This window comes from Scleropages formosus, chromosome 3 (assembly GCF_900964775.1).
Source record: "Scleropages formosus chromosome 3, fSclFor1.1, whole genome shotgun sequence".
In the NCBI taxonomy this organism is placed as follows: Eukaryota; Metazoa; Chordata; class Actinopteri; order Osteoglossiformes; family Osteoglossidae; genus Scleropages; species Scleropages formosus.
Window position 1 is genome coordinate 21,326,146 of NC_041808.1, and position 23,345 is coordinate 21,349,490.

The following is a 23,345-nucleotide window of genomic DNA, read 5'->3' on the forward strand; positions in this document are numbered from 1 at the left end:
GTTTAAATTCCACCACTTGCTGTGGTACCCTTTAGTAAGATACTTACCTTGAATTGCTATACTAAACATGTCCCAACTTTATAAATGGGAAAACAATTGTAAGCTGCTTAATACGTAAGTCACTTTGCAAAAAAAATGCCAGCTGAGTTAATACATATAACCATAAACAAACTTCTACTTAAACAATACTTATTTGAGGTTGTTTTGTTGAAGTGTACATTGTATGCTCTCTCTTGGTTGTGCAGATGTGAAGCCAACATCTTGTGAAAATACCATGTTAAATAAATTGTATGTTAAATAAACTGAGAAATTAAATTAACTTCATTTTGTGTGTTCATTTGTACTGAAGTATACACTCACCAGCCACTTTATTAGGTACACCTGTTCAACTGCTCGTTAATGCAAATATCTAATCAGCCAATCACATGGCAGCATCTCAATGCATTTAAGCATGTAGACATGGTCAAGACAATCTGCTGAAGTTCAAGCTGAGCATCAGAATAGGAAAGAAAGGTGATTTAAGTGACTTTGAAGGTGGCATGGTTCTTGGTGCCAGACAGGCTGGTCTGAGTATTTCAGGAACTGCTGATCTACTGGGATTTTCATGCACAACCATCTCTAGGGTTTACAGAGAATGGTGAGAAAAAGAGAAACTATCCACTGGGTGGCAGTTCTGTGGGTGAAAATGCCTTGCTGATGCCAGAGGAGAATGGCCAGACTGGTTCGAGCTGATAGAAAGGCAACAGTAACTCAAATAACCACTCGTTACAAGAGAGGTATGCAGAAGAGCATCTCTGAACGCACAACACGTCGAACCTTGAAGCAGATGAGCTACAGCAGCAGAAGACCACACCAGGTGCAACTCCTGTCAGCTAAGAACAGGAAACTGAGGCTATAATTTGCACGGGCTCACCAAAATTGGACAACAGAAGATTGTAAAAATGTTGCCTGGTCTGAGTCTCGATTTCTGCTGCGAAATTCAGATGGTAGGGTCAGAATTTGATATAAGCAACATGAAAGCATGTATGCATCCTGCCTTGTATCAACAGTTCAGGCTGGTGGTGGTGGTGTAATGGTGTGGGGGTATTTTCTTGGCACACTTCGGGCCCCTTAGTATCAATTGAGCATCATTTAAACGCCACAGCCTACCTGAGTATTGTTGCTGACCATGTCCATCCCTTTATGACCACAGTGTACCCATCTTTTGATGGCTACTTCCAGCAGGATAACGCACCATGTCACAAAGCTCAAATCATCTCAAACTGGTTTCCTTAACATGACAATGAGTTCACTTTACTCAAATGGCCTCAACAGTCTCAATCCAATAGAGGACATTTGGGATGTGGTGGAATGGGAGATTCGCATCATGGATGCGCAGCCAACAAATCTGCAGCAACTGCGTGATGCTATCATGTCAATATGGACCAAAATCTCTGAGGAATGTTTCCAGCACCTTGTTGAATCTATGCCATGAAGAATTAAGTCAGTTCTGAAGGCAAAAGGGGGTCCAACTCAGTACTAGCAAGGTGTACCTACTAAAGAGGACGGTGAGTGTATACAATATATACGAAAAAGACATCATGCTGGGCAAAGTGGAATTTCAATGTAGAAGAGGAAGGCCTGGTATGTGGTGGATCAACACAATCACCACAGACATGGATGCCCCACTTTCAAGTCTTAGCCAGTTGGTAGAACGCTGGACACTTTTCAGAACAACTATCCATAGAGTTGCCAGTCGACATCGACTCGATGGCACCTAACAACAACATAATATATAAATATATATATATAGAGTTTATATTTAATTTATTTCTGACAGGTCTAATAAAAACACATCACAGTGTACCAAAAAGACACGCAGTTTGTATTTCACAATGTAATTTTGAATGCTGTTTATCGCACTGCAATTGGGCTAGTTAGCATTTATTTTTTCAAAGAGGATTTTAAAAGCTAGAGTAAGAGATTTTTTCAACATCTTAACAAAACCAAATCTTAAAGATCACACACTCGGTCAGTACCGCAACACTGGTAACATCATCTGAGGCTAATGGCACTAGTGTCACAATCACACAGCATAAACAGAAAATATTTGGGTTCTTGTATCACCCTTTAGCTGGCACAGTGTTGCAACCATACACCCAGTCCCTCCTGCTTTTGACTGGACCTGCAAATTCATTTTTCCTCCAGAAGCAACATGCCTGTCATCTGGGTCCAAAAGGAGAGCAGGAATAATGATGCAGCAGACATGTCTACCGCACTGGAGCTTCACAGAGCATACGGATACAGCTTATACTGTATGCTATAGTACCCCTGCAGTGGTGAAGCATGACCATGGCTTGTCTGCTGCTAAAATCTGTGCGTATTACTCTGTAAATGATATTGTGTCACTCGGCAAAGAGTCATTTTCACACCTTTTCCGTTTCAAACAAGAAAAAAATCATAAAGCATAAAAACAAGCAGGAATGAGAATAACACTGAAAGATTAAAAATGACAGCCCAGAAAAGGATTTGCCAACCCATGAGCGACCCTGTGGGCATGAGAAAATAACTACTGTAGAAACAGGCACATATGTTGCACCTATGCAAATGATTTTTTCCTCCAGCACATATTTGACTACACCTCCCCAAGACTGTATTGGACAATTAGTTAAAACTGCAGGAGACATTGGAAGAAAGAGATGTCAGCATCCTACTCAAAACATTTTCAAAAATCTGGGACAAAGTGAGACATACTTGTTAAAGTTATTAGTTCTTGACAGTTATAGAAAAAATTATACTGTGTAACAACAAATAGCCAGAGGTTTGAAATGGCAATAAATAATCATTATTACATCTTCACAAATAAAGCACATTTTAATCATATTTGCTTTTTTCCATAACACTGTCACATTGTCATTTGGTTGCCTTTTCCACAAGTCTAGCAGCAAACAAAGATCATTCTCAAAGCAAAAGAACAAAGAAATTCAAAAATGTCATTATTAGAATGACTCAAGTTATTATGTTTTACATTTCATTGTAATACACAAATATCTTTTCTCTATTTATTGGAACAGTTGTTAAAATTGTTCAGTGAAAGATACACAAAAATTCTGAAATTAAAAACTGAATTTTTTACACATATTTTGCAATGCACCTGAACACATCATCAGTGTTGTAACCTGAGGTCAGTGATTGTTTTAGGTCTTTCAGCATCAGACACCTTTGCCCAGGCAACCCAACCAGGGTTATTCAGGCTCAAGCCTACCTTACCTGCCAACATGTCCTGCTGTGTGGTATTTTATCAGATGTTACTCTCTTTGAACATACCATAACATAGAATCATCTTTTCCTTGTAGCTGAACAGGTTAGACAGATTTTGCAGCATGTTCTGAACAGCTTCAGTCAAGAAATGTGATATGTTGAGGCTCTGCTCTCTTAAGCGCTTTCCAAGACACATTATTTTCTAACATCTGTTTCCACCTTGCCCATGCTCCCTGTTGCTGCATCACTATCATCCTAGCCATCCATGCATTCTCCATTGCTCCATGTAACTCTTTCTGAATCAGCACGTGCTTCTCCTTCCACTGGGCCTTCTCATACCACCACAACTGAACACTGCTCTAACCATCCCTTGCAAAAGCCACTGTGCCCACCATATCACCGTATTGGAGCCAGGACTCTACCTGAACCCCAGGGAGTGTACCCCACTTCCTACCAGTCCTTACCTTGATGCCTGCTCCAGCAACTCTAGAATCATGAGTTCCTGTATTGTAGCACCTACCTCACCCACAATACCCCTAACTCCTCTGATAGGCTCCTGAAGGTAACTTGTTGCTATGTCCATCAAAGGCAATGCTGCAGGAACTGTGGAGCACAACAAGCCATGTAGCAACGCAGTGGCACAGAGAGTAGCACTACTGTCTCACAGCGCCTGGGTGGTGCGAGAGGATGTGAGTTTGATCCCTATTCAGTCTGTGCGGAGTTTGCATGTTCTCCTAATGTCTGCGGGGGTTTCCTTCCACAGTCCAAAGACATGCTGTTCAGGTTCACCCATAGTGTGTGAGTGACAGAGAGAGTGTGTGTGTTCCACTGTTGTATGGATGAGTGACCCATTGTAAGTAGTGTATCTAGCAGTGTAAGTCACCTTGGTGAATGAGGTGTATGGGCTGATAGAATTACATAGAGTTCATTGGAAGTTGCTTTGGAGAAAAGTGTCTGCTAAACAAATAAATGTGAAGGACCTCAGCTGTTTATGTAGAGACTTCACAAACCAGAAGAGGTCAGAGAATTAGCAGCAGTATGCCTCACTGATATACCCATGTTTTAAATGCGTTAGGATGTCCACTTTACCTCCAAATCCTCGTAAATGGACTGAATAGCTAGAATATCCCTCAGGTTCAGAACTTATCAGAAGGTTTTTCCTTCGTCACCACCAAATATTTGGACTTTGAAATTTTGAAACGCATCCTAACATATGCCATTAATCTTCTGCATTTCTTTGTCTTTGGTGTATACTGACTTAACTGCCTTTTTCTTTGTGGCAAACCTCTCTGCCGCTAAATATATGCTAGGGGTGCGACGCTACATTGATTATGGGGAAATGATGTCTTGACCAATAGGATGTTAACTTATGGGGTGCCTAGAACATGTGTAATGGTCACCCAGACATAAACTAAAGGAACTGATAGTCAGAAGGAAATTATATATCTTCTACTTAGACTACTTAGATTAAAAGGCAATGATAATAAATGCCTTTTGGTGTAATTTATGTTGTGCTATGCTAAATGAATGACTATATAAATCTGCTTGAACATGTCTTCAGTGTGAATAGTTTAGAATTGTTCTGAAGCTTAACTGCTCGCTTGAAGAAAGCCTCTGCTTTTGTATATGGCTCACTGTCTTCATGAATTCCACAAAAAATGTTTGTGAGGCTGAGCCCCAAAATTAAGACCCATTTTTGCAAAAATGTCACCAAATCTATTCAAACTTGACATAATTAAATACATAACATTAACATTATTAAAATACAACATAAAAAATGTGGTTTCCCTTAATTATTCTATAAGACTTTATTGTATGTCTGTCTACCTGGACTTGTCAAGCTGTTTTATAGCTATTACAAATGTACACAGAACAAATGGTCACAAAACATACATACACATCACACTCAATTTTATGTATTAATTCAACCTGTGATGGAGTAAAAACAGAAATGAAGGAAACAGAACAGAAAGAGAATGAAAGCAATGCAAATGGACTCATACTCACCATAACATCTGCCATATTTTGAATAGTCCAATTGAGAGCCATGAGTTTTGGGGGGGGGGCACGATTTCTGAGGTTATAACGTGTAAAACTAGAAAAAAAGGGTAATGGGCATTGATAAGTTAATGTCACACAAGCCAAACTATAACTGCAAAGAAAACTGCATGGTGGTTCCGGTCTTATGCAGTTCAGCTGTCAGGGGGAGTGCTAAATCCAAATTCAGTCCCTGTAAATATGAAAAAAAAAGAAGTAATTATGGAGATTTATAATAAAACCTGTTCAAATTTCAGCCACTACTCGCCACATATCTGGTGACTCCTTAAAGCCAGCTTGCCCCAGTGTGTCACAGAATAGCCCGGAAATGTTACAAATGCTACATATTGAATAACTATGTGCAGTAGCAGGAATATATTTGCTTTGTTTAATTTTCAATATATTGGTATATTTGTTAACTGTGTTGTTTTATGTAGCAACACAGTCCTGGAAGAACATTGTTTCATTTCACTGTGTACTGTACCAGCTATATGTGGTTGAAATGACAATAAAGCCTCTCTTCTCTTGTCTTGTCAGATTCTCTAGGGTTCTACTGAGTGTCCTTTCGAACAACAACACAAGCAACTTTTCGTACAATACTGATAGCAGACTATTTTCACAGCACTGGAATTTTAGAGTTTGTGTTTTAAAATGAAAATGTCACCACAACTGTAGTGGCTGCTAAAGTAAAGACATTCAATGTGCCGTTCATGCTAGAATACGGGTGAGGTGTGGGATATATTCTGAGGAGAAACTCAGGCCGCATGTCGTTTGCGCTCGCGCGCCTTCGGCCGTTTCCGCCGCGGCCTCCGCCGCCATTTTGTCCTCCTCGCTGGCTGCTGGTCCGAGGCGCGGCGAGTGTTGTTAGCAGGGACACATCACCGAGAGGATCTCCGGCAATGGACGGGTACGTATTCTCCCGTGTCCCATTTCACAGCTGGGTTGTTTTTAATTCTTCCGACTTAATATGCTTTCTAAAATAATGTAGACTCGCTGGGCTAAAAACTTGGATCACTTTACACGTCGGTGACGGTGATGTAGCAACAACAGGCTGGATAGCATAGAGCTAACTGGCTAAACGCACAACAGAGTCACAGTGACACCGCATAACAGGAGACATAATTGTAAAAAAAGGCAAAATAAACGAATTTAGTGTGTTTATTTTTGGCACTGAGATAAAACAGAGGGTTGATCATGATGATGATGCAAGTGAGCGGCCAGAGAGAGTACGATCGACTCGCCTGCTCTGTGTCACCCGTACACTCCCCCCTTTGTGTGGGAGATAAGATGCGATTTACGGTTTTCTCATGTTTTGACGAGAATGTTTGAGATTGAGGACGTGTAGGCATCTTTCCGACGTGAATCTGTGCCTGCAGTGAGCCCGTGCCGGAAGCCAACGCCGTGTTTTCTGGTGCCCCGCGCCACCACCACCAGCATCTTACTCCGTCCGCGTCATCCTGTCACTGCTCCTCTCGAGCCTTCAGCTCTCGCGCCACTGGGCTACTCGTTGTAATTGAAGCGCTTTACATTTGCATTACTGTTTTCGCTCCGTGTAAACATGGTGTATTACACATTATTTTACAGTGCAGCGTTCGGTTCCCCTTGTACAGAGTTCCTTGTTGACAAAAGGCCTCCGGCTGGCTGGAGCTGCACTAGTTTGTTATGGCCTTCCGATGGCCGGAGGCATCTGACTGTAATTATTTGTTTAAAGGAACAGCGTCCGCTTTCGCCTTATTGTTTTTGTCTTAAGTGTCTTACATCTAATTTTAGACAAATTATTATAATATGTAGGAAAGACCCAGTGTTGTAAGGGACAGAGTGGATAGAATTGTCAGTCAGTGCCAATGTGATTATTTAGGAAGCCGACGTGTATTTTTTCCTCGATTTCGCTGATGCTGATTAAAAATCGTCAGGCCAAATCCATGCGACGATGCGACTATTCAAGTCGTCGGACCGAATTCTGTGCGCCGACGCTGATTGCTTGGGTCGCGACCAAACCGAATTTGAGCTCTGATTCCGATTATTCGGGTCGGCGCACCGAATTTTGCGCTCACATGAGCTGTAGTACCCCTGACCAAGGTACTTAACTTGAATTGCTCTTTTAAAAAAAATGTGTAAATGAGCAAATTAAGTAGTTTATTACACAAACGTTATTATTATTAATAACAACAGAGCGTTAGTGGGGGTTATTTGGATCACTGTACCAAATCATTAATGATATTTGTTTATTGTCACCTCACATTGTACTTTAATTCCCATTAACTGTTGTTTTATGTGTTTTGTTCAGTATGACGATATCAAGTAAACAGTGATACATTTTAAAGTTTCTGTTTTTCCTACAGTATTGTCAGTGATGTTGCTGTTGGCGTAAAGGTGAGCTTTTTTTTTTTTACTTCAATTATATCACCCACATTTTTGTTGTTTGTTTATCTGGCAAAATAAATTTTTGTTTTTATTTCAATGGGCAAATTTATTGTTCTCATGACTGCCCGTAGGTAGATATGGTATGCAATCATTTCATGTTTTGGCTATTACTGTTTCTTTTTTTAGGAACCAGCTACATTTCAACAAAATTTTCTATGTCCAAAAAAAGAAAGTCACAACAAATTAATTTCTTATAAGTTAAAATATACATTTTTTTTTTTTTTTTGGTCTAGATTATGATATCTCCTTTATTTGGCACTCTTCACTTTTGTTTTTCAAAAATTGTGTACTTTTTAAATATATATGTGATATTAGTTTATACACTGTATATGGAGAATGGTGCCCCTGTTAATCATCATTAAATTTATTCTGGCAATTTTTTGTGTTTAGCTTGATTTCTCTTTGCATCTGAAGAGAATTAACCTCACAAGGTTGAGCATTTGATTGGTTTCTCAGCAAGCTTGCCACACTTCTGCATCTGTGCTCTGTAATAGGTGTATTTTCAACCACACACAGTGGCCATGTGGAGGTTTTGTCCATGGTTTGGAACAGTCACTACTGCACCTGATTACAGGCTGAGATGAAACCCTCCCCAATTGCTCCGTTTTATTGACAGGCTGTAGATTTGAGCCACTCCCATCTGATTTATTGCAGTTATAACCTTGGAGGTGATAAAGAACCCTTTCGTGGAATTCTTTGTGAACAAAAAGTGGAATGTCAAGTTAGAAACCCTGTATCACTGTGGCCCAGTGTGTGACCACTGAACCATCAGTCACTTTCACCATTGCTGAGCCTTGGTGGGCCATGTGAACACCAACCTGTATCTTTGGGGATTGGCAGAGGTTCCAGATGAAATGTGTCAAGCCATTTACTGAATGTCTTGTGCTTGCAGGATTAAAAAAAAATCCATACAGTATGGTGTTGACCCATGGTTTTACATCCTTGCTTTTATGAATAGAGGTTGTATTTCATCTTTTCCTTCCAGAGAGGCTCGGATGAACTGCTATCCGGAAGCCTTTACAACAGTCCTAGCTCTGGTATGAGTGGGATTGGTAAGATAGCCTTTCTTCTGAAATCGAAAATGTGGTTAAACATATATTAGATGAGTAATTGGTCAGCTAACCATGTATTTTCTCCTTCAGTGTATATCCATGTTTTTTAATGGCTATACTGTTTGATAGTGAACTTCTGAGCAGTTGTGATTCATACAGTTAATAAACAATTGATTAATACAACATAATGTCATCTCTTCTGGGGGTGCAGGAACACTCACACATGCCAGTATGTGCTGGACCTGGACAGCTCAATCCACTCAGTAATTCCTCACAGATAAACTTTGAGGTTCTGTCATATCAATAGGTCACGTGAGGTTAAAGGTATGCTCTGGGTTGTCTCCATAATATGCCTTATAGCGGTACTTGGAATCTCAACCTTTAGAGATAAAATTTTCATTTAAAGGATTTGGCTGGGCAGTCAGTGCTGTCTTCATTTAGTGAAAACATGTATTGAGTTGTATAGCTTTATTCAGGACTTTAGAAAATATTTTCCCTACATTCAGGTCTGGAATTCTTTTTAATATAGAACACCTGAGTACCATGTGTTCATCACTACCACTGACTTCAGCTGTTTGGATGGTTTCTTAAGTTGGTCTTCTATTAAAATATTTAGTGTGGTGTTATGGCTTAGGATGTTTTGTGTTTTCTGTAACAGCTAATGGAAATGATAACAAGAAGCTGAGAGTAGAAGATCGAATGGAGAGTCCCCCATCGCGTGTGCTCCACATAAGGAAGCTGCCTAGTGAAGTGTCAGAGACAGAGGTGATCGCTCTGGGCCTGCCTTTTGGGAAGGTTACCAACATCCTAATGCTCAAAGGGAAGAACCAGGTGAGTGTGTATGTCAGCTGCTGGATCGCATGTTTAACATTTTAAGCATCTAGTAAGTGGAACACTCTCTGTTTGGTTAGTTGAATTTCTCTACTTATCCAGTAGCACTACAGTGAAGCTTTAAAAATTGTGAGATTGGGTTTTGTGAAGAACTTTGTTTTTCCAGTGCTTGTATGTCAGGATTACACAATGAGTTTGGGGAGTGTTAGACATTTGTGTACAGTTGTAATTGTACACATGAAACAGGCCTTCCTGGAACTTGGAACCGAAGAGGCAGCTATAACTATGGTGAATTATTATACTGCTGTGACGCCACACGTGCGCAATGTTCCTGTCTTCATCCAATTCTCCAATCACAAAGAACTGAAGACTGACAATGCTCTCAACCAGGTGAGTAACCTTAGAGTGTGTTCTAATGACATGGCAGCCCATCACAAAGACCATTTGAACTATTCTGTGATGTTTACGAGCCGTTTGGGTGTGCAGAGACATAGCCATAATGTTATGCAATCCAAAACCAATTTGTTTCCATCGTTGTGAGGGAGGATTAATGACATGTAACGGTAAAGTGATTGGTTTAGCTGTGTGATTTTTCTTTTTTCTCTACGTTTATGAAAGCGTGCACAAGCTGTTCTTCAAGCAGTAACAGCTGTGCAAGCGGGTGGTACGCCAACTTCGGGATCTGCAGCCAGTGAGAGCGCTTTGACGCCAGCCCCGAGTCCAGTGCTAAGAATCATCATTGACAACATGTTCTACCCCGTCACTCTGGACGTCCTTCAACAGGTGCCACACTGCTGGATTACATTGGCTTTAATTTAGCATATACTTTAACTTTGTGTAAAATCTATATATCTGTATGTACATGTTCATGTACACATGTGTGCCTGTGCATATTTTTTTATTTGTGTATAAATGATCCTGTGTGTGCATATAAATAATTCTCTTTGAACTTTCAGATTTTTTCCAAGTTTGGAACAGTTATGAAGATTATCACATTCACAAAGAACAATCAGTTTCAAGCCTTGCTGCAGTTCAGCGACCCAGTGAATGCCCAGCAGGCTAAACTGGTGAGACATAGGACAATGCAGTCGTTCTTCTGCACTGAGCGGAAAATTAATTTAGCAGCAACATAAAATTCTGATTTATTTATTATATTGGTACAATTGCACATTTCCTTCTTTCCAGTCCCTTGATGGTCAGAACATCTACAATGCCTGCTGTACACTACGTATAGACTTCTCCAAGCTGGTCAACCTCAATGTTAAGTACAACAATGACAAGAGTCGGGACTACACCCGTCCAGAGCTGCCAGCTGGAGATGGCCAGCCAGCCGTGGATTCCTCGGGGGCTGCTGGCTTTGCCAAGGACACATCTTCCCTACTTGGTAAGGTTGAGGCCCGGGTTACACACTCAGTGACATTCACGTGAAGGGACTGATGCTCACACTGTCTGAAACCGCTTTTCCCAAGCGGGGTCGCAGTGAACTGGAACCTAACCCGGCAGCACGGTCGTCGTTGTTGGTACCAATGCTGTTGCAGCAAAATTAGACCCCCCCCCCCCCCCCAAACTTTCGGCTTTTGTTGTTAGGGGCCCTTTTTAGTGGTATTTCATAATTTAAAATAGACGGACAAAAAGGATTACAAATATAATTGTTTGTAAGTTGATTTATATCCTACTTGTCATGTGCCAGAGAGGCAGAAGTGGAAATTGGCTAAATAGGGATGTGGTATTTGTAGGTGGTGTGTGTGATGTAACCGTGATTTATCGGCACCAGTCAGTTTGTTTACTTGTGATGTCATGCACTGTAAATACTCTTGAGAACAGACTGGTGCCGCCTTCTCCAGGTACCCCATCTGGAATGGTGGCTCCCTACTCCAGTGCTGGCAGTTTTGCGTCATCCCTCAGCTTTGCGCAGGGCGGAGGTACTTGTCCTTCTGATACAATCTTCTCTTCCTCTCATTCTGTTGTAATGTGTGTTATGAATCTCAGTATCACAACTGTCAGAATCAGTCAAAGTGTATTTTGCAATACTGTGTTTAATTCAGATGATAGAAAATTCAGCATTTTTTTTTTTTTTTTTTTTTTTTTTCCTTTTTCCCCCCCCTCCCCTAAACTGATTCTTTGAAGTTCCACATTTGGAAATTCAGATGAATATTTGAGTACAACTTTTGCAGCAGATCCTTGCTTGACTGACTGCTTTGCTAACAGCCTGCATGAATGCTGTGAGTGTTGTAGTATTTGAATTAATCCCTATATTGTAGCACCTAAACTGTGGTTGAGAAGCAGGATGGTGAGTTGCTGTAGAATGTTTGTACTGTTGTTTTGGGAGCCCGCATAACTACTGTCCCGCTCCCCCTTTAACCGCCTCTGGCTTTTCTCTAGGGGCACTGAGTCCTCTAAGTGCAGCGGCGGCTGCAGCTGCAGCAGCTGGCAGGGTGGCGCTCTCTGGCCACACAGGAACCACTGGCGTTCTTCTGGTCAGCAACCTCAATGAAGAGGTCAGTATTTCCCCCTGCCACTCACCCTCACAGACTTGTAATCCCACCGTGTTTTTTTTTTTTTTTTTTTGCTCAGTCAGGTGACCACTTCATACCACGCATTCATGGCTTTGCTCTTTGTGTCACTGTACTTCAACATAGTACATGTCTTTTTTGTAAGGGGTGAAAAAATACTTTGGTTAGAAGAGAAATTTGGAGAAGTACCCTCTCACCTCTAAAATACTGAAGCCCCCCCCCGCACTTTCTATGCATATGCGGTTTATTTACTCCCATGCATTAACACGTTTAATATTACAGAAGGCCTTTAGCCAACTTGTAATTTTGCTAACAAAGCATTATAATTTTGTAATACTGCTAACAAGTCATAAAGTGTTAATGGACAATCTAGTTTTCATGAAAAAAAATTTCTTTAATCCCTTTTTCCATGAGCTTTAGTATTGTGCTTGCTTCTGTCACTTCTGTTTCTTTGCTTTAAAAAGACCCCCAATGCCACCTTAGTCCAAAGTTTTCTGTAAGAGCGGTCAGCCTTCTCCATCTGCTTTCTTTCACAGATTTGATCACTGTTTCCTAAATTTTGTTGCTGTACTGTTTACATGTAAATTGATACTTGTTAATCTCTCTCTCTATACCTATGTTTGCGTTCTCTCTCATTTTTCTCAATGCCGTAAAAGTTTATGTGAAGTGTGAGATCTGTGCCTGCCTCTCTCTTGCTCTCTCTCTCTGGTTCTCTTTTTCTCTCCCCCTCTCGCTCACCCTCTCCCTCACTGAGAGGGTGTTGCAAGTTACATTTTCTATCATGATTTTCCCAAACGCCTTGGGTTTGTGGAGTGAAAACATGATGTGATGTGCTGTTTATACCATTATTTTGCCAGGTGGTTTTCATGTCTAATCCTGCATGCCCTTAAAGGATTGAGCCTAGCACCTTGTACTCTATTGCTTGCATTTCATTCTCTGCCTTGCTTGACCTACTCAGTCTTAAACTAAATTCTGCTGCATGCTTTTTTCCCCCGTCATTATTATGCTGTGATTATTCTTTGATATGAAAGTACTTTGCCCAAGTTCAACTTGGGTGGCTACATCTGGCACAATTATTTTCTTGTATATAAGAAAAGAAAGCCATTTTCTGACCAAACTCCTGCATTTCCTGTGTACTGACCTGTTTTATTTTTTGTTCCCCCACTTTTTGTTTTATTCTGCATTGCTATCCCCCCCCCCCCCCCCTTGTCATTCCTCTTCCTATTCCTACCCCGTTTGCCCATTTTTGTTGTTTTCTGTGCCCCTTTACCCAACCCTACGTCCCCAACCCACCCACTCCCCCGTTCACGCTTTTGTGCTTGAACAAAAATGTTCCTCGGACCGACTTGCCCCAATTAACTGCCTTGAACCATGACCCATGACCACCTCACCATTCTGCGGGAACCACCCTTCGTTATGGATGATCTGTTCATCTCCGCTATCCCTCGACTCTTCTCTCTCCTGTCTTACGCTGCTTGCTCTTCTCTCCTTCTAAAGATGGTTACGCCCCAAAGTCTGTTTACCCTCTTCGGTATGTTATCGTTAGCACTCTACTCTTTTTATTTCTTAATTTTTTGTTTATATTTATATACACACGCACACATTTTTTTATGTTTTAATTTAATGTTAATACTAGTCTTTGGGCTCATAGTTGAGTACTGTCTCGCTATATTTTCTTTTTTCTTTTGAAGTCTCTCTTCATCTCTCTCTCCATTGATGATTTATGTTAATGCATGGTTATTTTTTTTGCATGTAGTGTTTAATTTACCGTTTCACAAAGCCTGTTTTGGAGGGTGTATCGAAATAGTTGCTTTCTCCAAGTCTCTGTTCAGCTCTTGTTTATTGCTTTGGATGAATGTTCTCTCTCTTCACTTTCATGTTTAGTATCATCTTCTGAAGTACTAACTCTTCTCAATTACTTTTTTCCTTCCTGCGTCTGTCTCTCGCTTAAAAAAGGGGTTTACGGTGATGTTCAGCGTGTGAAGATCCTGTATAATAAAAAGGACAGCGCACTTATACAAATGGCTGATGCAAATCAAGCCCAACTTGGTGAGTATGTTATTGTAAAATACTGAACCTTAATAGATGAAAAAGATAATAAAATTTGCTTGTGATCTTGCATTTCTGTGTTTTTTTTTAAATTTTTTTTTAAGTGTTTCTAGAACGTAAGTTTCTTTTTGTGCTTTGCTTTTCTAGCAATGAGTCATCTGAACGGGCAGAAAATGTATGGAAAGATAATTCGAGTGACTCTATCAAAGCATCAGACAGTGCAGCTGCCAAGGGAGGGCCTGGATGACCAGGGGCTCACCAAGGACTTCACAAGCTCTCCGTTGCACCGCTTCAAGAAGCCCGGTTCTAAAAACTTTCAGAATATCTTCCCTCCCTCAGCAACTCTTCACCTGTCAAACATCCCGTGAGTGAGGGCAAAGATGGGGCTCGAGTTGCTGTCAAATGGAAGGTGTTGGTCCATGGTCTTCTGTGGTACTCTGCTGCTTTTTATAACATTGTAGGAGAAGTGCACCGAGGCTTGCATAGTAAGCTGCTGAGTTCAGTGTTTTCACCACTGAATTGGAGGGTTATTTCAGACTACTGGTTGACTGCTGATCGATGTTGGGTGTATGCAGAATTTGGTTATTAATGTGTCCTTGAAAAATTGGAGTGAGCATAGCTTATTCACTGCGTTTAATGAGCACAAAACACACTGAAATTAGTTAAATACATTAGATGAATTTGTAAGTATATATAATGTGCAAGGCACGTTTTAAAGTGATTAGTTCATTTTTTTTATTTAGTGAGCATTCCTGTGATAGTGAAACCGGTATTATCTTGTATTTGCTTTTTGCTGATCTGTGGTTTTGTAAAAGATTTCAAAGATCTTGTTTCCTTCCAAAACTGGAGTTTTCAGATTAGCATATTTGTTTAAATTGGTGTAAGTGGTTTTGGAATTACAATTGCATATTCAGGTTGTTGATTTTTATAAATGTCATTTTTCAGACAAGATGTAACGGAAGAAGACCTCCGGCTGCTGTTCTCAAATTCCGGTGGTACTGTGAAAGCGTTCAAATTTTTCCAGTAAGTGGTATTTCTGTCGTTTTTGTTTGTTCTCTTGGGGAAATAATTTTGTGTCATTGTAAGTTTTAAATTATATGCTTCCCAAGCAAACATTCTTGTTTGTAATCACTTACTACAAAATCTGATTCTCTTGTTTTTGCTGTTGCGAAGCCTCTTCTGACTGCAAACCATGTTTTCTGTAGAGATCACAAAATGGCACTCCTGCAGATGTCGACAGTCGAAGAAGCGATCCAAGCCTTGATCGACCTCCACAACTACAACATGGGGGATAACCACCACTTAAGGGTCTCCTTCTCAAAGTCGACTATCTGAGCGAGCTTGAGGCACTTCCTTGTGCTCTCCAGTGATGTGACCTGTCCAGTGATCCTGGACACTGGGGACCACTATTGTTTTTGGCATTTTACATTATTGTCAGTCATTCCTTAACACGATGGACTATAGGAACGTGGATCGTAGAGAGCAGGTACCTCTCTGCTTTGGGTACGCTGTCTTTCTCATTTGTCTGTTAGGCAAGCCATTAACTTTCTATTTCTTCACATGAAGGAAAGAAGACTTCTTTTTATTAGAATGATTTGAAAAGATATGTGCCTTACTTGACAAACAGAACCAACATTTCATCCATACATTTAAGTACATTATGTTAGGCACATTAATTCAGATGGTCTACAAATGGAATAAGTTAAAAGGAAAATCTGTTTTTCTCCATATGTATGTGTACAGTTTGTTCAGCCATTTTAGTTAAGTGTAGACCTTAGAGTACAATTTCCTTTCCTCCTGATTTTTTTTTTTTTTTTTTTTTTTGAGAATTCGTAATTACTTACAGGTATGCGAGAAACACAGGGAAGAGTCACTGAACAAGAATGGAAATGATTAATTTAGTGGATTAACCATTAATTTGTTTTAGTTTCTTTCCAGACAGCCAAAGATGAGCTTTGATCTCAGTTCAGTCTCATACTAACATCCGTTTACACATCATCTTCCATTGGAGTATTGGAGTACAATATAGTTGTTGCATATTAAGCTTGAATATACTCTTTAGATGTTCTTCATCCTTGTGTATGTGCATCTGTTGTACCATTTTTAGTTAGTGTTTGAAGTTTGAAAGTGGCTGTGAATTTCTGAGCATGTGCTGGTGAGTCCAGCTGGTTGTGAAGCAAAAAGGTGTTGCATGCATTACAGAGTGGACAGAAGGGAGGTGAGGTTGCTGTAAGACCAGGACGCAGAACGAGGGGCCTAGACTGTGGCTGTTACCTGTCATGGACAACCTGTTGGGACCAAAGTTTATGTGCCTTTAGTCTTAAATTACATTTCATTGTACTTTTTTCTCAAACCCTTAAAATTTTGTATGAAAAAATTAAACTTTCTTACAATCATGGCATAGCATCTACAAGTGAATGGTTACTCTGTGGTATTGCTGTGTCTACGTTTTGTTTCAGGTATGGTTAATCCCTCTACCCTAAAACCGGGGATGAAATTCCTTCTGAGTTTGGGGGCAGCACTGGGGGAGGGAATATGTACATTTTCCATTTAAGGTGAATTTGAACATCTTCGGAAACATTGAGAATAATCTGACGACAGCAAAATTAAAGTTTTCTTTAAGTTGGGAGATATAGTGGGGTCTTTTGCTTTTGTTTTCTCCCTGTGTGTACTCTGCTTTGCCTCTGTAGCATGCTGAATAAACTCTTCTGTAGCTCTGTGTTCACCTCCTCTGCCTCTGTTCTGGCTTTCTCTCGCTCTCTCACTCTCTCTGTCTCTCAGTTCACCAACTTTGCTTCAGTTTGATCTTCTGTTGATGTCTGATGTTAGGGGTTGGAAAGAGGGTGCAGTATCTCTGTCAAATGATAGTCGAGGTGCTGAAAGGAGCAAGTCAAACAATTCAAACAATATTCAGCTGGATGCAAACATTTTCCCACCTTGTCATAGTCCTGTGGCATGCAGATCTGTGTGATTGTTACCTCTCAATTTTTCTGGTGTATGTACTAATCAGTCTTTTAGGTTCTCATGCTTCTGTCCAGCAAATCCTTCTTGCACATTCTCCATCTCTGCCTCAAATGCCTGTCCACCTAATATTTTTCTCATTCTATCACTCTTAAAACTGTCTGAAAGGTAATGCTGAATACAGTGAGCCGTCTGGCAGTGTTCTTTCTGAATTTTGGCTCCTGTAAAATAGTTTCCATAGTTTGTACTTTGAACAACTAAAACTTTCATACTGCCAGTTGTTTTTCTTTCCTTGTATCGTTAGATCATGCAATATAATCATTCTGATGAATGGCCTTGGTTTTTAAAAACCTGTCAAAATGGGTGCAACCTTTTTGGATCTTTCTAACTTCAATGTAATGTAATCTGAAACTTTCTGGAGGATCTTCTTCCACTCCTATTTTGCATTTCATGATTCCTCAGTTACCACCTGAAAGACTCACGCAGATGTTTCACTAACCATTTTTATAGCCAGCTTATTTAAATATTTCATTGCCCCACCACTGCATATATAGGTTTTCCTTTTATTATAATTGGTTTTCAATTTAGAATGTTACATAATTTCATTTTTGAATAAAAATTTTACAAATTGTTTAATGAACTCAATGATTATTTACCTTAATGATGCTATGCACATAAAATGAGTACTTTCCACAAATCAGTAAGAATTAATTCCTGGCTTTAACAATTTGCCAGAATGATTTAGGGTTGAAGTCACTGGTACTTCAGAATGTATTTTGGAATGTTTGTGAAATTTAACTTTTTTAATTCTATTAATGTCTGAACATTTATTATTGTTACATAAGTAATCTTGTTTCGCTGACAGAAGAAAGTTACTTTATTAATAATTTGATAGATCCCCAACAAGAACAAATTGCATGAAACAAGTAGCAATGGTCTTTGGATTTTTAGATGGAACAAAGAGTACTGTGTGCAAAATGGTACAATCAATAATGCTGAAAATAAACATCTTGAAGTAAGAATAGTTCAGATAAGTGGTAAAGCAGCTTTAGTACACACTTTACAGATTGTGTAACATCCAGTCAAACTAATTGGAATTTTCTTAATGCCTAGTTGAATGAGATGATATACATCAACATGGAGAAAAAACTTAAAAATGGGAGAAAATAAAACTTTCATCGCTGTGCACTGGTATTATTGCAAATACCGTTTGGGCATTTGAATTAGGCCCTAAACCATGTGTCCACATGTGAATTGCATTGAAAACAGTTGCTAATCTACTATGCAATGTGAATACATAAAATTTAAATGAGCCTCTTTATTTTGAAGGGCCTGGAGAGCATTTAAGGCATTGTCAATGGAGTTAAGAGGAAGGCTTAAAAAAGCAATTTGGTCTCCAGTGCTGAACATTTTGCTCAACACTGCTGTGATTTCTTGCTTGCTGTAGGCGACTTTCTACAGTTTGATTTGACAGGATGATACAGTATTAACTAAAGCAGTGCTGTAAACAGAAAAAAAAAACCCTTCAGAACCAAAATTTAATGTTAAGTTTTGTGTTGTAAAACATTGTCAAAATTTGCAGTTCTTAAATGCAAAAGTAGCTTTTCAGTATAACGCAACTAGTATACACATACTGTCTGAAACCGCTTGTCCCAAGCAGGGGTTGCGGCGAACCGGAGCCTAACCCGGCAACACATGGCATAAGGCTTTGAGGGGGAGGGGGCACACGCAGGACAGGATGCCAGTCCGCCGCAAGGCACCCCAACCAGGACTCGGACCCCGGACCCGGCCAAGCCCCCTGTGTCACCGCGTCCCGACGTATGTGTATACACTGCATTGATTATGCAAATTTAAAAAGCACGAGGAGAAGTGATGTCCTTCAGCCGTCCCCCCGTTCCAGGGGGAGTTGAGGTCATCTGTAGAAGGCTGAACGTTTACATTTATCTGACATTTTTCTCCTAAGCGACTTACAATGTTAAATAACTTACAATTATTTACCTGTTTGTACAGATGAGAAATACTTTTTAGGATCAGTACCTTGTTCAAGTGTACTACAACTGGAGGTGGAAATCAAACCTGAGAACTTTGGATCCAAAGACAGCAGCTGTAACCACTACACTATCAGCTGTCAGCTATGATTATTGAATCATCATGCCCCCAACATCAGCGAATGCCTCCAGTCAGCAGGCCTGAAGTCAGGGAATACTTTGGAAATGAGTGCTATATTCCTCCTGGCTGTACACCACATTCTTTTCACACTCCTGACTTTACCTAATATATATGCACCTAAAGGCTCATCGTGATATTGATACTCCACCTGACTTACATGTATTCATTTAGCTGCTGCCCTCCAAAGCAACTTACAATGGTAATCTACAATGGTAGACTTCACACTATGGATGATCTATATCCTAATTCCACACCACATGATGTATTGCTCCTGACTGATCACATTGTGGTACCGGTTAAATCTGATGTCTTTAGCTATCGTTTGCAGAGTTTTTTGTTTCTTTTTAGTAGTAAAACAACAGTTGCTCTTCCTTTACCCTACCTGTGCCTATTAGTTTTCATATTTTGTACGGCATGCCTAATATAGACACCTGTGTGGACAAAAGAGAGGGAAGTAGTTGTTTACTCTGTAAACCATTTGGGAGCAATCCTTTGGTTGTTGTGCAGGTTCTCATTTCGCTCTTACCTTGTACTGATTTGCATGGCTACGTCTCACTAAGTGTAAGGGCATGTGAATTATATATACTTTTTCCTTCCCTCCACACAAGGGAAAAGGCCTGAACAGCTCAGTATGTCATGATACAAGATGTATGCAAATGAGTTTGTGCCCTAAATACTGTAATAATTTTGTCATAAAAGAGATTTTATTTGAATCCCCATCAAGTCTTATTAATTTCAATGCCAAAGAGCAAGAGGGTACAATAGTTCTGTGGTCAATATCAACTGCTGTAGATTTTTTTCAGTCATTGCTGAAAGTAAGTGCTGCATTCTGAGCAGCTGTAAGGGTGTAATTGTCAGCAGTGGCACAGAGGGGAATTTAATGTATGATTATGGATCTAGAGATAAGAGATGCTTTTAGAGTGTAAAGCTCATTACTTAGCAACCGCTGCACTCAAAAGAGCCAATTGGAAAACTGCATTTAATGGTACCTGGTGAGCCACATTTGAAATGATTATTTTACAATAAAGCCGAAGTTGCTCGCTGCTTGTTGATGTAATGAAGGACAAGAGGAGAATGATCAGAATAAACAACGTTTGAAGGTGTAATTGGTTGACCAGTCGTATGACATCAGGAAGGCCTTTCGACACCTCTGCAACTCTCACAAGCCAGGGCCATTGAAAAAGGGGTGAACGGTGATGACAGTTCTAGGAGCCCATACCTGCAGAGCAATATTTGGTTCTGAGGGAATTCAGGGGGCCCAGAATTCCTTGCTAAATCCCTGTGATGAATAACCTCAATGATTAGTCTAGACTGATTGCTCCAGAATGATCGGATGAGTCTATCTCTTATGCCAAGGTTGTTGTGGCAGTGAGACAATTGACTGGGCTTTAGGGTTGGGTGAGACTAAATATGATGTGTTCTACAACTCCCTTAGACATCGGTTTTTCTAACCCAATGTGTCTAATGGACAAGGGGATAGTTGGATCCAGAGCAGCAGGAGACCGCAATGGTCGTCCTGTTTTGATCCCCATGTATTTCCTAATGTGTCTCCAGGGGAGAAGAGTGTTAAATAACAGATAGAGATGAAACCTCATGAAATTTCTGGGTAACAGGAAAAAATATTAATGGGCTTGGGCACCATAAAAGAGACTCCATTCTAACCCACGAAGAATCTAGCGTAACTTGGAACCAACTAATCATTTGTTTAATTTCTGCAGCCCAACTCCTAGTAATATCATACATGTAATATTTGGTGTTTTCTTAAAAAAGTAAAGTTTCAATCCGGGTCTTTCACTGGTCTAGACATTTTTTTTTTTTTTTTTTTTAATCAGCAGAGAAATAATAAAGCATGGAAGGTAAAGAATTGATCATTATTTCTTCAAGATAATCAAACAGCTAAAGATACAGCTAGTTTTTTTTTCTTTATAATTTTTCTAATTAGCACTAAAGGGACAGCACTGTTTAGAATTATGGAGTATGGAATATTAAGTTTTATTGTCAGAGATTTATAGAGATTAATTTTACTAGCAGGAATTTTACTATAATAGGATATCACTTTTAGAACTGCAGGGACTGGTGTTTTAGGATTACTGAGGGGTAAGAGTACAATGTCAGCATAAAGGGAAATGAATCTGTGAATTTCCCTGCAGGGATTAATAAAGATGCTATCCTGTCCTGTCCTGTCGGGATAGGATATCCTGGACAGGACAGTCCAGTCCAGTCCAATCCAATCCAATGGTCTTCTTCTCTCCTCATATTTTATATAGTGCTATAATCCATTATTTTTCAATATGCGAAAATAGACATTTAACAGTCAAGGGAATAGATAAATGCGAAAACAGAATCGCCAGTCAAAATGTCCAAAACATGTAAAATGTTGGTTTATTTTGCTCTGCTTTACTTTATTTCTCAGTGAGCTCTAGACTATGTGCTTTAAGTTTCTGGTTTTGTTCATGCTTATTTTTCTAGCTTGTGGACCAGATGAGGTTTAATCATAAATTCTACAACTTAAAAATTATAATTTAATAAGATAATGTTCAAATCTGAATGTCACACCAAATGGGATGTTCGTCTGAAGTGGTAAATGTAAAAGTGTGAAGAAAAAATAAATATGTGAAAAAGAAGGAAGGAATAAATTAAATATAAAAGGGAGCAAACATTTCTTTCCACATAAGACTTTAGATAGTCAGAAATCATATTATCTTTAATTCCACATCATAAAATTCAAAAAAAAAAAAAAAAGATTTACTCGTGCGACCCTCTTTATTTAGTGAAATTACTACCACTATCGAGCACTGTACAAGGTCTGAATTACTTGAAATATTTCTTTGTCATATTTTATATTGATATGTCAGGAACTCTCACAGTTTTATATAAATGTTCAATTGTTCCCTTTATATTTTTATTCTGAAGCATAATGATACAAATTTGCTCATTTGCTTTATCAACTGTATTGTTTTAGTGTATATGTTTCCTTTTTTCTCCCTTTTTGTTACCATTACAAGATGTGCATTAGTCTTAAACAATACTTACTGCTCTTCGTGATTTATGTATTGCGCTGGAAGCCTGATGCCTTTCATATAGATGTTATTTCCAGTGTGTCTGGTGCTAAATAACTTTTATTTGGCCCAGTAGTCTACCAAGAGCTTATACAAGGAAGTCAAACTATAAATCCATACTGGCCGCCATGGGGCAATTCTCACTTGTGACAGGGTGGCTTGTCTCCATCCATCACAGCTTCTCTGGATCCTCATGAGTTTCAGCTGCCTGTGCCAGGTACTATGACATTAATTCGACTTGCAGCCAGTGATAACAGCACCATTCACTGGGCTGCGTTCCAGTCCAGGGGCGATGCTTTGTGGATTTTTAGTCCTCTCCTCCACCTGAACGGCAAGGATGTCCATCGTCATGGAAACCACTTGCCACCAAGCTCGTGTTTAGAGGGAATTTAACCTGCTCTGGTAGGATACTCTCTTTTCCCTCGCTATAGCCAAGATACCCCAATAAGGGATCATTTTTGGCTTTACTGTTGACAGTTGCCAAATGACAATTATTTATTGAAAAAGACCTTACAGGAAGTCTTTTGGATAGTGACAGGCATTTGGAGCAGTGCTGTGAGTGACTTTCGCATGTCATGCATGCCATATGTTCATCATTAATGACTGTGCCATGTTTTTATTGTTGTCTTGCCTTGTTCTTTTCCGTCCCCACGAGATAAAACACGAGTGGCTGCAAGTTCAGAATTGATGACACTCGGGAGCAAGCCGCGAGTCGAAAGGTCAGTGTGCTGACTGGGTTTGGACGGGTTGAAGTCAAGAAAGACAAGGTGAGGGGTATTAATTCCACTTGCACCATGCTCATGTGCTGCTTTCAGTGAAAATGACTGAGAGCGGTGCAGTTGACATGAGTTCGGGCATGCATGCGCACGTATGTAACGTGTTCGTAATTGACAGCAATGGAACTAGTACACCCCCTTCTCCCACGGCAACCCCACATCTTTTGCTAGAACTCCCAGATGCAGGGAACCCACAGACAAAATTATTGTGAAGGTAAAGCTGACTCTTCCTGA

At 39.9% G+C, this 23,345-nt stretch overlaps 1 protein-coding gene across 1 annotated transcript; it reads left to right on the top strand.

The window, feature by feature from the left end:
• The first annotated feature begins 5,993 nt into the window (after nt 1-5,993).
• LOC108935247 (polypyrimidine tract-binding protein 2-like) lies at nt 5,994-17,647 on the top strand. The gene is made up of 15 exons (XM_018753706.2): nt 5,994-6,184; nt 7,620-7,650; nt 8,687-8,753; nt 9,412-9,584; nt 9,831-9,974; nt 10,203-10,367; nt 10,541-10,651; nt 10,770-10,968; nt 11,429-11,506; nt 11,967-12,082; nt 13,595-13,628; nt 14,054-14,146; nt 14,294-14,510; nt 15,092-15,169; nt 15,352-17,647. Exons 1-15 carry the CDS (start codon nt 6,042-6,044, stop codon nt 15,479-15,481), a joined length of 1,779 nt encoding a protein of 592 aa, XP_018609222.2. The 5' UTR covers nt 5,994-6,041; the 3' UTR covers nt 15,482-17,647.
• Nucleotides 17,648-23,345: the final 5,698 nt, after the last annotated feature.

Bases quoted from the DNA above. Each gene is read 5' to 3' on its own strand.
- LOC108935247 (XM_018753706.2), top strand. From the start codon at position 6,042: ATGTCGTTTGCGCTCGCGCGCCTTCGGCCGTTTCCGCCGCGGCCTCCG. The intron at 10,969-11,428 runs GTAAGGTTGAGG...CGCCTTCTCCAG, and splicing joins GGACACATCTTCCCTACTTG to GTACCCCATCTGGAATGGTG. The intron at 13,629-14,053 runs GTATGTTATCGT...CGCTTAAAAAAG, and splicing joins AAGTCTGTTTACCCTCTTCG to GGGTTTACGGTGATGTTCAG.